Genomic DNA, 14,387 nt, shown 5'->3' on the forward strand with positions numbered 1-14,387 from the left:
GTTTTCCATGCAACAACTGCTTCAGTGAAATAACACAGGATCTCATTACTCAAAGTATTAAGCTTGAAAGCCGGGGGAGGGGGGAAAGAAAAAAAGCCTTTCAGAAACCGCCGATTTCAAGCCCTACAAACATTCCCACCCACATACTCCATATAGGAGTCAGACGCAAAAAATCGTTAATATACAACCCACAGTCCTGAAAACTCTGTTAAAAATCTCCTTCCAATGCCCACTTGGACACTCTTAGCTGTGCAAGAATGGTTGTTTTCTGCTGTTACTGTTCTGAAAAAGAACTGCTATTCACGTGGCGATGTGTAGAATGCTGTAGAGGCATTTGAGCAAAGGATTTATTCATCTTACATCTCTACAGTTGCTCAAGGAAGGACAAATAGGATAGCAAAAGCAGAGAAAAGGCTAAACTTAGAACAGTATCCTCCAAATATGTATCACTTAACACATTTTGTATTGGCAAACACTACAGGCTACTGTGCAAACAGGCTATCTAAAAAAATTCCATCAAATTAATGATCCCTTGCCCTCCCATTTCAGTCTACAAGCCACAAGATTTCTATCAATATACAGCAGTTTAGTAAGGGGTGATTAGGAAGTTGTGGAGGGGTTCAATCTCAGAAAGAGGTACATGAGCGGAACAGTAAGTTCTCATTATTTCAGTAATACTAAAAACATTAGTCACCTGCCTTTCACATACAATCCATTAAGCTATATTTGATCCCTCAGAGCCTCTGAACCCCAATCAAGAAATCCAATAAGCTGCCTAGAGTTTTCTTTATATTGAACAAATGTAACCCTGTACCAAAACCAGGGTACAGCCAAAACACCTTTTCCCTCCCTCTGCACCTCTCTCCTGACTTCATCCTAGTGTCTGGGATCCAAAACTTTTACAAATTAAAGGTGGTTTCCATTGTATTTTACCCAGTAACAGACTAACTGTGAATTCTCACTTTGCCCATTACAGAATTGGACACTTCAGGCTACTGTTAACTTAGCTGGCAAGAAAATATGGTTTATTTACAGAGAGAAAATTGACAGCCAGGAGGAAACAACAGGAAGGACGGACATGGAGCAGATTTTAGGCGTAACTATACTGCAATCAAAGGAGAGACTGTGGCACTGTCTCCAATTCTCTGTCTTAGGCCAGTAATTGCAGTACCAGCATCATGGAGCTCATTATAGTCAGAAAGACTCTCATAAGAAAAAAGTTATCCCACACTGAACATCATATTTCCACCACAAGCCTGCCTACATGACTGACTTACTTTTTAAACAAGTAAAATTACCTAACTTCCTCTTGTTGTAAGGTTCCTGGAGCTTTCTAAAAGAGCAATGCCTGGTCAAGTAGGTGGTCCGTTTATTCAACTCCAAAGTAACTTTGGTTTTGTATTGAATCAAGCCGAGTAAGAACATACCTCTTCTTTTCCAAGGGTTTTCAGATGATCCAGGATCTGTGCTATCACTGTTTCACACAGTTTATTAATTTCAGCCAGGAACTTGGAGTCTCCACCATACAGGGTATCATTGGAATCAACTGCAGAGATGAATTCAAGCTTAGGTCTGGCTAAAGAGCTATGCATTTGTTTGCTACTGAAAGCGCCAGCTATTTATAGACCAGATTTGGAAGTTATAAAATGACCCTCCTCCATGAAACACAAACAGAACAATCTTGTTTAAGTGCCTACTACTTGGTTGCCTGCTACGTCCTCTTGATTTTAAGAACAAAACACTGAAAAGAATCTTCTAGCTTAAAGCCAGTCCTGTATTCCTGGATGCAGCCAGGTCCAAAAATATCTGCTAGACTTAAATGCAAAGCAACATATAATGTCAATTTTCACTTTTTCCACAGAGACAGACTCCCTGCTCCCATCAGTTTAGAAGAGTATGGCCATCACCTTCAATGGCAGCAGGACTGGGCCAAACAGTTTATGTTTTACTTAGTGAAAACCACAAGATTTTCAAAGGAAACTGCATTTTAATTTTTCCCCCCCCCCCCTAAAATAAAACCTTGATTACCTCAAAGTCATGGAGAGAAATTCAGAAAGTGTATTTTCAATTTTGGAGGGAGAGAGCTCTTGAAATTTTTAGACCTTATATAATTGTGATTTTAAACATGTGTTTTGGCCTCATTTATTTATAAAGTTTTACTAAGAAGGAAGTTACAAGAAATTTGTCAGTTTAAGTGTATTCTGGGTAAATCAGAGAGCATGTAAGATAAAAGGTGATCCCCTGTTCCCAAGTAAACTTCATTTTAAGAAGCTAAGATACATGGTCCACCTAGAAAAAATCCATCATCCAACTACAGGGGAAAAATTACTAATTTATATTTCCATGCTTCTCTCCATTGAAATCTAATTCATTTAGATTTCTCATCTTGGGATTATGCAGCTATTTTGGTCATATAAAAAATGGAGTGAAAGAAAAAGCAGCTAAACCACATTTCCTTACAGAATCTGAAGAGCACATTTACTATAGAGTAGTTGTTCAACTGACAACTATTTTCTGTGCTGCTAACTGCAAGAGATACTTTGTCATGGTTGGTAACTCTGACAGACTATTCACCAGAAGAACTGCAGAATATATTCCAGCCTGTCTCTTTGTGAAAGCCTTGTGCAACTAAAAGAAAAAGCCAAACTAGCTTAGCCTTACACTCTTGCCACTATGCTTTAAAAGACTTGATTAATACTCTACCAAAATTTAGTAACCTCTCTACAATCAGAAGGCAAACACTCAAATTTTAGAGCATATCAAAATACTATTACAAAAAGACTACAGCCATTTTATTAAATGCATAATCTTTAGAATTTTTTTTTCTAGCTATTCTGAAGATTTTTGTAAGTTACCACCACCATTTCCAAAACTGAAAGCCTGCCTTCAAAGCAGCAAATACATCATTTAAATAATGAAGACAGGCATTACATTCTGAAAACTGGATTTGTTAATAAATGTGAATGAAACACCAACAATAAATATAAATCAAGTTGATACTTTAGACTAAAAGAAAACCCTCCATATGTATAAAGTTCTAATATTTACTTGAAAAGTTCACAGATCTAAGTATTTGCACCAACACCACCAGGAACAAACTAAGTAAACCACTCTGCACAGATTCACTTTAAAGAACAGACTGTACATCTGTTCGGGAGCCACCTCCTGTGATTATATTAAGTTACAATATCTGGACCTGCATAGGAAAATAATCCATTCTCTAAGACTGACTACATTGATTTTCATTAAGTAGGTACAGTGGTAACACAATACTACAAATCGCACGGTGGAACGCAAGGATCCAGAGCCACCCTTATGTATTACCTTTATCTACATGGTAGATATAGGCTTCTTGAGTCATTGCAGACAGCAGATGCAAAACATTAGTATAAATCCTGACTTTGTCATCGCTGTTATCCTCCCAAGTATAATCCTGGATCACATTTAGTAATCCTCGCACAAGAAACAACACTCCTTGTTCTGGATGGTCCTACAGAAAAGAAAAAAGGTAAGTCAAAAACAATACCACAACAACCCCAAAACACAAACGGGATTATTTGTGAGTTATTCAGGGGTTTAGAGTCACAATATTAGCTCTATAAAAGCAAAACCTACAATATAATTAAAGCTGACAACTACTTTTCTTAAGTGTGCTTCCTGCAAATCCTTTTAAAAATTTGTTCCAGTTTCCTTCTAAAATGCCCATTTGATCCATAATCATAAACTCGATCTAGGCAGCCTCCACAGACAAACTTTGAAATGCTTTGTTTTCTAGTCACAGTGGAGTAGTATAAAATTAATTGTCAGCTTCTTAACAGCTAAGCCTTTAAAATTAAACACATTGAGTAATTTTTTTTATTAAAATAATGTCAGTAAGCTATAGAAACAAGTATATGACTCATATAATTATGAGTTTCAGAAGAACACCTACACTGAGAAGTCAAAGTTACAGACAATCAACAATCTTTTAATACGAAAGGAATATAAAGACATCTGCTTTACTTAAGCTATGAGTTTTTGCGAAGAGTTTTAATACTGCACCCAGCTTATTTCAAGCTGGCAGTTGGTGCAATGATACCAACATACGTAGGGCAAATCACAGTCCACTGGGGACATTTCTTTCTGATCACCTATCCTGTACAGTAAATAGGAGAAAAAATTATGGAAACTGATTTCTGAATCCTGGTATCTCATTGCAAGTTCTTCTTCATTACTGAATCTAAGAGGTTGGATCTCCCTCCTTCAATCATCTGTTAATGATCTCAGTCATTTCTCTGAGCAGCATCCAGTTCTGATAAAGCTTTCCTTCAAAGTCTTACTTCTGCAGTCAGTGGACAGCAGTGACACATCAGAGGGGCAGCTAGCCTTTTCCTTCTAACAACACAGCACCTCCACGTTGCTGAACGTGCATGGCTTGGGACACCCCTTCTATTGAAAAAAGGAGAATCCACTGCTCTGATTATGAGGATTTGGACAGCACTATACTGTGTGCTGCTTCACCAAACATGTAGTCAAAGAAAAAAGGAAGGAGGAAACTGTAAGGAATGTTTCAGTGAGGAGGAACAACCTACTTTCCCTAAGAACAAATACATAAACCCCAAACTTTTTCTTTTTTTTTTTTTTTTTTTTTTTTTAAAACATGCCATGATACTAAGCCAACACTTGCTGGGAAAGAAGAATCTTCTCAGAGAGGGCCAGAGCTGTTAAGAGAGGGAGATAAAAATCTCCAAGTGTTAGGTTTCCACTGCAGTGAAATCTTGAGAGTCGGAAGCCTGTCTTTCTTCTCTAAGGTCAACAAAATACCTTGGCTATATAAGTTTTATCTCAGGTCTTCCAGATTAATTTACAATTTTTCCTCATCTTTTAGCTATAGCTGAAAATATAGGAAGGAAAATTACATATATATCTCGAAACTTGACAATTGGTTAAAAGTTGGAAGAATGCAGAATGGTAGTATTTTGTGAAATATTCATCAGAAGAGGAAGATTATGCCAAAACACATCTTCTAATTATTGTTTTCACTCAAAAGATTAGGCAACCTATAACAAAGTAACTGAAACTAACAGAAACTAGAGCTCTATATTTTTCCCCTCCTCAGATATTAGATTTTATGCATGCTCAGGCAAAATACCACTTTTCTGCAAGGATCTGTTAAAACAGTAAATGATGTTTACACAATTAAATGATGGCAAGATTTCACTCTACCCCAAATCCAGTTAAGTGCAAGGTGCTACTGAGAGAGGCAATGCTGTACCTCCGCCTCCAAACAATTCTTCTGCCTCCCCATTTTGCATTGGGGTTAGTGATTTTGCAGCCAACGAGCAAATTGGTTCAGCTTGCTCGTGGAAAACTAACCACTGCATCTCCCGCTCCCAAAAGCCCAGTCTACTCTAAGTTTTTAAACAGGAAAGTCAAAACAGCCTACTAGCCTATGTGCTGTTCATACACACAACTTACCGGAACAACTAATAATGTGGAAAAAAAATTACAAAGGAATTCCAGGAGGAAGGCATCAGAAGGTCGCATCTTTCCATCTACGCTGATCATTTTTGGCACTTCAGGAACAAGGCTCACTGCAGCTTTGAAAAAAGCATCAGCTACAAAACAAAAATATAGTTGCTGTATTATCACTCCAACTGTGATGGCAGTCATGCCTGTGATCCAGTGATTGCTTCAAGTTTGTTTCAAACAGACCACAGAAAATGAACGCATGCTTAACTGCAAAGAAACTCGAGACTCAGCAGTCAAAATCTGTGGTAATTCAAATGATGCTGTTTTTTCAAAAGAAGTTCCCACATCACTCAAGACTTCAGAAATTTTAATTCTTCTCCTGTGCTTAACAAGAGGACACCACTGTTTCAAATATATTGCATATATAATAAAAAAAAATTAGCGCACAATTCAAAACTGACTTTAGATATCTAAAGAAATGCTTATGCCAGGAGAACGGGAAATCCAAAGGGGAGGAAAAAAGATCATGCTATCTTGTTCACAAATTTGTTCACAAAAGGCTGTTAATGTTATAAGGAGGTACAGACAACTTCATTTACAGTGATTAAAAGTAAAATACAAATATAGTAACAGAACCTGAGGTATTGCTGGTTACCTAGATAAAATTATTCTTTCCAAGAATCACAATACAGGAATTACAGAAACCATCCACCATTATGGCCTTGGCAAAATAGCCATTAAGAGGTTTTTCCTAACTATTATGTCTCTAATCCTACCAAAAAAACCCCAAACCAACCAAACCACTAGAACATCTACTCCTCAGTTTATTAAGTTAATATTCACAAATTCAAAACAACAATATTTTCCTTCTTACCCCAGAAGATCTCCTATATATGCTAAGAGTTCACCAAAAAATTTCTGACAGCAACATTCTTTTGCACTTTCTTGGCTACATTTCAAAATATCCAAGTATCCAAATCCCATTCAAGTTGTTTAGTCATATACTTCAAAGCATCCTTCAGAATTAATACTGTATCTTTATTTTACAGGAACAGAGACTGAGGCCGTGAAATCAAATTTTAGCAAAGAGAAAAAGAGAATTCTTGGTGAAAGCCAAGAAGTGTTACATGGCTGGGATGGAGATACCACTGACAGGCATGCATGGGCATTTCCAGGAGTGCAGCTTGCTCTGGAAAAATTCATTTGAGCACATGAGACTCCAAGCAAATTTGCTAAATATAGTACCAACTGATATCTAATTTAAGCTTATGAGGAATACCAGGGAAACATGTGCTTTGGAAAAACTGTAATTCTTCTGATTCTTATTTCTTTTCAACACACGAATGCTCAAACCCTTCTGAACTTTTCAGTGCTTAGAATGCAGATCCCTTCAGTCAAAACATCTTCCTTTTATTCTGCACATTTATTTTGAGGTGAAAGAATGCTTTTTATTTATTTCAAACAACATACAAGTTTACACAGCCAACCCAAAGGAAGGTAAGTAATCTTTCTCTGAGCCTTCTTAGACGAAGGAAAGCAGCAGCAGATGTTCATTCTAGCACAAGTAAATGGATCGCTGTCACTTCCACAGTTGTCTCAGCAGGAAAAAAAAAGTGCATGCCCCACATCACCATATAATAAAAACATGTGACCAGACAAATGAAAAAATGTGTCTCAGAAAATAGTCTGCATATCAAAGTACCCATGTCTGTGCAGAGCATACTCCTGCCTTCTGAAGTTATTTCGTAACGGGACAGGAATGATCTGTGCAGCAATCAGTCTCCGCAACAAAAGAGAAAAGTTGCAAAGTCCCTCACCTTAATTTACTGCCTGCTCTCCCAGCAATCAGTCCTAGACGTTCTCCTCTCAACTTTTGCCATAGCACAAAACCAAAACCTCTTATCTTCACTATGAATAACTGCAATTTGATTCAATTTACCCTTGACCTCCTGCCGTTGCTGTGAATGAGAGCTGCCTTCTCATCTGGTTGAGCACCTTCCGAGACATGACCTCCCTCTTTAGACCTGCCAGTAAGAGCAGCATGCCCAGCTCCTCTGCAGGTGACTGCTGCTGGGAATGAGGAGAGACCTGTCCACATCACAGACGGCTCACCAGGCCCTGCCCTCGCTGCGACAAGCTCCTCTGTGCTTCCATCTTTTCCTTCCCTAACCATGGCAGTCACATAGCAGCTGCCTCCCTGCTGTCTCCATGTGGCTGCTGTCCTCTCACCACTGCGGCAGGGTTGTGTTTGCAGGTCACCCTGCAACCCCCCCACATACCGTCGCTGTCTCAGCACAACGGGGAGACTGCAGGGCTCTTGCCCCCACACTTTTAATTCTTCTTCCTTGCCTCATTCCCCCTGCCCCCCCCACAATGCAGCAAGGCAAGCCAAAGAAGCAATAGAGCATAAAAGCAGTTAGTTGTATTTTCTATTAAAGAGATGTATATTTTACTTTGGTACATCCAGAAGTACTGGCAAATGAGAATATGTTCATTTTGCTACAAGTTCAGCTCATCTGTGGTAACCCCAAAATGGTTCTCATGCTGGAACTAAAAGCACGTTCATCCAACATATATGTGCTTTGTAAGAAGCAAAAATAAAGTAAATTCACATTAATGCAAAGGTTTTATTAGAGACACTTTGCAGAAAACTAAGTGTCCTCCAAACACTACCACCCTATTCACCTGCAGAGAGGTGTCAGAGTATGCATCACATACTCTGAGTTTGGAGGAAAAGTTCACTAAATAGGTTGTCACAGACATGCTATTTTCTTAATAAGTATGAAATGAGCATTGGTATTTAATTCTGAATTACACTAATTGCGAAGTTATGCAATGGTGCTTTCTTTGTATCTTTTAAAAGTCAATTTATAAAGCTATTACTGTAGAGATGTTTCAAGAGAAAACCATAATCTGCTTTTCCTGGCTTCCAAAAGGTATAAGGAACCACTTAAACAGCACCGAAAACCACAACGATGTTCTGTTCTTGATTTAAAAAAAAAAAAAAAAAAAAAAAAAAAAAAGGTAAAAAAGGCTTCTTCCCGAGAAGGATACTGTTTTCTTATCTGCCTAAACTACGATTTTAGTCACTGCTTCTAAAGTGAGCCACTGTAAAGTTGGATAAGGGGAGAGCAGCCTGTGCATTACAACAAATCATCATGATAAAGTCTTCCCAGACTGCTGTTAATATCTTGTGCAGTGCTCCGAACATGACATACTTCATGCTTCGCTAGATTTATCCTTTCACAGCAGCTCCTTCATTTTGGTTGACCATAATCCTATAAATCTTTCCCCCGAGCATACGTGCTGACCTTCAGGCTATGAAAACTAACAGTCTTGGGTATCCAAGTCAGCACTTCCAGTAATACTCTCCTACAGAAAATGCAAGTAAAATTGCTGTTGAATGTTTTGCTGTTGTCAATATTCATGATGGTACGTACGCATACACATTTAATTATACATACACACAAACGTATGTACCTCCATATATTTCTACATATATCAATCTCTCTACATATAAAAATTTATCTTATATTTGCTGCATCTATGGTAGTCAATTAAACTGTACCAATTTAAGATTTCACGCAGGCAAAAAACCAAGGAGGAACAAAGCCATTAGAGATGGGCTCCTTAAGTCCATCTTCAAAGAGCAAAAGGGAGAGAGTTTGACATAACTACACAAACTATTTTTAGTCACGGATACAATTACACAAGGCTAAGTCCACTCAAAGGACAAAACCAGGGACCATACGCAGTCTTCTGCATTCCACATCACCTTTGTGTCCTACAACACTGTCAAGCACATTTTAATACTCCAAAGATTTTCCTTCCACGTCCAACAGATGTTGGAAAGTTAATGAAGCCTTGTACTTCAGTGCAAAAAATTAATGGGAAGCAAGCGTGGGGTTTTTTGTTGCCTTTTTTCTTTTCTGTTAAATAAACTAACACATTACTGTTTTGACGATCAAGCATTGCAAACATTTGGAACTCCTTCTCCTCACAGTGGTGAGGTCACTGTCAGAGTTTTGCCACATTGCTGAAATGTGTTTTTCCCTTGAGCTATTGAACATTCTCCGTCTTAAAATCCTCTACACATGACTTCCAATCCAGAAACTACAAAGAATTATTTGAAGTAACAAAGATGAAATAAGAAAATGAATGTGCTGCTGCTTGGTGAACTGGAATGTACTATGTTAATTCATACTATGAATTAGCTGAAGATAAAAAGGTAATTACGTGGATGAAGCTTGCTAGTGCTAGTTTTAGGAATAGCTTGATTATAGACTGTTAGCAAGGCCTTAGTACTTCCAGACAAAGGCATACAGAGGCGTAAGTGGAACGGAAGATTTGTACAGGGACATCACACACTATGAGCAAGAACACTGGATACAAGATATTTTATTCTTAACCTGTAATCAGTAAATGCAACACACACCACCACCCCCAAAAAAACCCCCAAAACAACCAGCCACAAATTTCAGCCTGCCTCTCTAAATTCCATGTAATCCCTAAAGACTGTGAGGTAAAGTATCATCAGCAGTCTGTAAAGAGAGCTCCATTGGTAATACTGGAAACTTTGAAATAATAAATGCTATAGTTAAATACTGTAGTTTCTCCTGATTATTATGAGGTGTGGGGGGGAAATCAAACGAGCAGACACATGGAAAAACATGATACAACACTGAAGAGCCAATATGGTTTTTGCAGAGAGAAATCCTCAGAAGTCTCTCAAGTTTTCCAAAGAACCAGCAAGTTTGTGTTTAAAAGTGACCCAGCCAATGCAAATACTTAATTTTTTAAAAACACTTAACAATGTCCCTCATACAAGAGGCTCTTAAAATAACTAAGTAGAGGATGGGGTGGAGGGGGAAAGGAGCAGGAATAAAGTTTTCATAGTGGAGTGAAACGACTACCACATTCCTTAAGGTTTTGCAGAGAGACATGTCCTTACGATGAGCTGTGAGGTGACACTGTTTACAGACTAGACTGGAACGTGACTGCAAAGCATTGCAGAGGGATCTCATGATTCTGAGCAATAAAGCAGCAGATGAAACCTAATGTTAGTAAAGGATGCAGGGAAAGAAACAGCCCTTGCTATAACTATAGAAAGATAAGCTCTAAATAGGCTATTTACACTCATGAAAGATTTTGGAGTCATTATAGATGGTTTCCTGAAAACTACATCCTAAACAGCTGTCGAAAAGGCAAGGCAATTATAAGAATCATTAGGACAGTAATGCAAAACTGAGGTGTCATTGTATCATTTATATAGCTGTTGTGCATTTATACCTGGAATACAGTCCTGATCTTCCCATTTCCAAAAGGATAAAAAGAAAATTAAAAAGGTGCTAAGGCATGGAACCGTTTCCTTATTAGAAAAGACTATACTGACACAAATTCTTCAGGAACTTATTAACTCCATCATCTCATAGGTAGCATAAAGAAAATGAACCAAGAATGACTGAATTTGTCACAGTATCACTAGTAGATCAGCTGCATGCACTGAAACACTCAGCTAACATTTAAAAACCATACAGAAATAAATCCCTAAGTAGTAGATTTCCGAGTAGCATGCAACTGTGGAACTCACTGTCACATGAAGTTACAAAGGCCAAGAAGTAAAAACTGATTAAAATTTAAATTCCTAAGGATTGGTCCATCTATTTTATTAAATATCGTGGTCCATATGCAACCATAGCTGAAGGATGTATTTAGACCACCTGCAGCTGAAAGCTAGGAAGCATCATTCTACATTATTTTTTCCTGTATGTTCCCTTAGTAGATGCTACTAGACACTTTCAAAAACAGGTCATGGGCTAGACAGACTTGAAGAACTGACAAACTGATATGAAATGCTAGCCTGAAAAGCTTACAGGGACAGAGATGTCATCTCTCTTAAATAATATGGAAAAGCTATTGGCTGGGGTAAAGAGAGGAACAAGAAAAAGCTCAGTGAATGGGAGAAGTTTCCAGCTGTGGAAATCCCAGGTAACAGTACAAGTCATAATTTTGTTAAAATAATGCAACATTTAGTATTACTAGTAAGGAAAACAGTATCTCATCAGTTTCTCCCAAAGCTACTTTGCTGCCTTCGAAGAAAACAGTATTTAAAAAGATAACAGAGACAGCATATACCGATCTCACCAGAGAAGCATAAGCCAAGAAGTCCCAAAACCTGTAATTGAGAAAACCTCTTCAGGTTCTTATTTCTCTAAATTCTTTACCTCAAATTCTCTCTATTTATATTCTATTTATATTCCTCAGATCTATAAAGATTTTAGGAGATTAGGAAGGAATACTAAAAATTGTTATCTAATGCTACTGAGAAAATACATTAAAACATTATTAGACTAAGATTAAAAATTACTTATTAGATATTCCATACCATACTTTCTCCAAAGTGTGGCTGAAGCCTGTCATATTTAGAGAACATTCATGGAAAAGTAACATTTTCTGAAGTAGAAAAAGAAATTCTTTTTGCAATCTACTACTGAAACTGTGTTTCAGCTACCTTTGAAGAACAGAACAAATATCTAGAAGTACATTAAGCACTGTATGCTTCAGAATTAAAATTTGCATTTGCTAAACAAAATAAAGATCTGCGTCAGTTGATTTGGGTGACAAAGACTCTCCATTTTTATAGTTTTATGTTTGACAACATCCCAGTGAAATTAAGTCACACACAATCAGTTGAATTACTTTATTCACTCAGCATGTTACTTCTGAAGTGAGGCAAGGATTTCAGAGCCTTTAAAATAAAAATGCCACTCAACACACATTACCAGAAAGTTGTGTCACCTCTACCCACCTGCTGAATGCTGTGACCAACAATTAAAAAATCATATTGTCTGTTCTTTTGACAGGCAAAAGCAGCATTTCCATGGGGAGGAAATATGTGCAATTAAAATAATACCTATATCTCAAAAAATCCAGAAGAATGACACAACGGAGCATGCATTTCATCTCAATTTAGTCCAAGCACTCCCTATGACAGAAAGCATGACTGATGAGAATTTATTATTCTATGTGGCAGCATGCAGCATTCTGTGGCTCAGTTAAAAAAAAACGAAAAGCACACCTCTGTAAAATCTAGCATCCTCCTTTCTAACGTGGGCTCTTAGTAGGCTCTCCAGAGGTACAAACTGTGCATCCAGGACAAAATCACCTAAAACGTTCTGAACTTAATTACAGATTCATTTTAATTAAAGCACCTCTTGGGAGCTGGAGACAAAAGACACAATAGTCATGTTTAATACACGTTGAACAGCACACCTGGACAGACATCTGTCAGTGTATTAATATTGGACTTTTCATGAGCCTATAAATTCACATTTCTGACCCAATTTCATTGTACTAAAGAAAATCTATTCCAAGAAAAATTACAATTACAGTTTTCTAATACTGAAGTATTTGGGTGAGTTCAAACAAGCACCACACAGTTGCTTTGATTAACAGTGTGGCAAATCCCAGCAGGCAATGCTCTGATTCGATAGAGGAAACTGGAACAGCGACACGCTAGGACTGATGGTCTACTGCTGCTGCTGCCCCTTGAGACTGGGAATGAGGCAAAAACCAAACTCCTCCAAGTATAAGCAGATTAGCTGTGGCTCTCCACTTGTTGGTAGTTTATCAGTGCAATCCTCAGACTGGCAAACTTTATTTACTGTTATGACCCCCACATCCTTTTTATAAAAAAGCAATCTTTTAAATTCCCCTTATCTACCCCAATAGGTAATTTTACTCCTTTTTCAAGTTACATCCATCGGCAATTTAGAGAAATCTTCCTATCGCCAACAGAATTCTATCCTGTGAAATCCAATTCTGTTACACGTTTAAGTGAAAACTCAACTCACTGAAATAGCTAGACTCCTTGTAGGAACTTAAAATTAATTAAAAAATCCAAGAATTTAACTTGCTAAAAACAACAGCTGGAATCTTTAAAGAGAAACTGCATGCACACATGCATGCCCCACTACTGACTGAGCTATCAGATCAGGTACATTACCTTTCAGTTTTATTTCTCTTCCCAATTTTAAACTGATTAAGCTAATTCCAATCAGTATGAAATAAAGGTTACACACAAGGCACAACTTCACTTCCTAGCCTAATGCTATCATTAATTGCACACTCTTAAAACTTCACGCTGAATTGGTTTTAGCAGATCAGTGTCTAATTGGCATCAGTTAATTCAGTTAACTGACTGGATTTAAATTTGCTGTTATGAATTAATCAGTACTTCTTATACACATGAAATGCATTCAGTTGAGATACAGATTAAACTGTGTTAAAAGTAACTTTCAAGGACATGTTATCCAACTACAGTACATCTGATGTACTGTAATATGCAAAGACGTACTGTAATATGCAAAGACAGTTCACAAAAAATGTCCCAAGACTGGTGTCACTGTTGCCTAACTGGTTAACACATGCTAAATTACTCATGCAAGTGACATGTCTCTGAATACAAATTATGCCCAAAATAGCTTTTCTAAGGAAGCAAAAAAAGTGTATCACAATAAAACCTTGGTAAATGAAGTGAGTTACTGAACACCAGAGTTTTGCACATGCTTCATTTCAACAAAGCTGAAATAGACCAAATGCTCTTCTCTCTAGCTTGTGGGTCTAAAATTCAGGAGAGAGTGGTTAATAAATATGCATTTTAGAGATTGAGTTCATAATACTTTGCATATACGTGCTACCTTAAAAGATTTCAGAATGGGGATCCTATTCATTGTTTAGTGAGTGCACTGTGTTCACATGTCAAACAACAGCTGTGCACATTTATAAACTCTCACACTGAAAAATCTGGACAATTGTTGGGGCCCAGGAGTCTCACTCAGAGAAGACCTGGATCACAAAAATAGTGGAAAAGCAGTTTATAAATTGAAAGATTATTAAATCACAGAGTTGGTCCCAACATGGGCAGGGCATAGTCC

The 14,387-nt window shown here is 37.6% G+C and overlaps 1 protein-coding gene across 5 annotated transcripts in view; it reads right to left on the bottom strand.

Moving 5' to 3' along the window:
* VPS35L (VPS35 endosomal protein sorting factor like) overlaps window positions 1-14,387 on the bottom strand; it is a 57,674-nt gene that overhangs the window by 6,789 nt on the left and 36,498 nt on the right. For all 5 annotated transcript variants that reach the window (XM_050905698.1, XM_050905697.1, XM_050905696.1 and 2 more), the window contains 3 exons: window positions 5,458-5,597; window positions 3,325-3,490; window positions 1,428-1,546 (listed from right to left, as the gene is read on the bottom strand). In XM_050905698.1, the coding sequence (XP_050761655.1) occupies window positions 1,428-1,546; window positions 3,325-3,490; window positions 5,458-5,597 (425 nt within the window). The remainder of the gene's footprint in view (window positions 1-1,427; window positions 1,547-3,324; window positions 3,491-5,457; window positions 5,598-14,387) is intronic.

This window comes from Gymnogyps californianus, chromosome 15 (genome assembly GCF_018139145.2).
Source record: "Gymnogyps californianus isolate 813 chromosome 15, ASM1813914v2, whole genome shotgun sequence".
NCBI classification, from domain to species: Eukaryota; Metazoa; Chordata; class Aves; order Accipitriformes; family Cathartidae; genus Gymnogyps; species Gymnogyps californianus.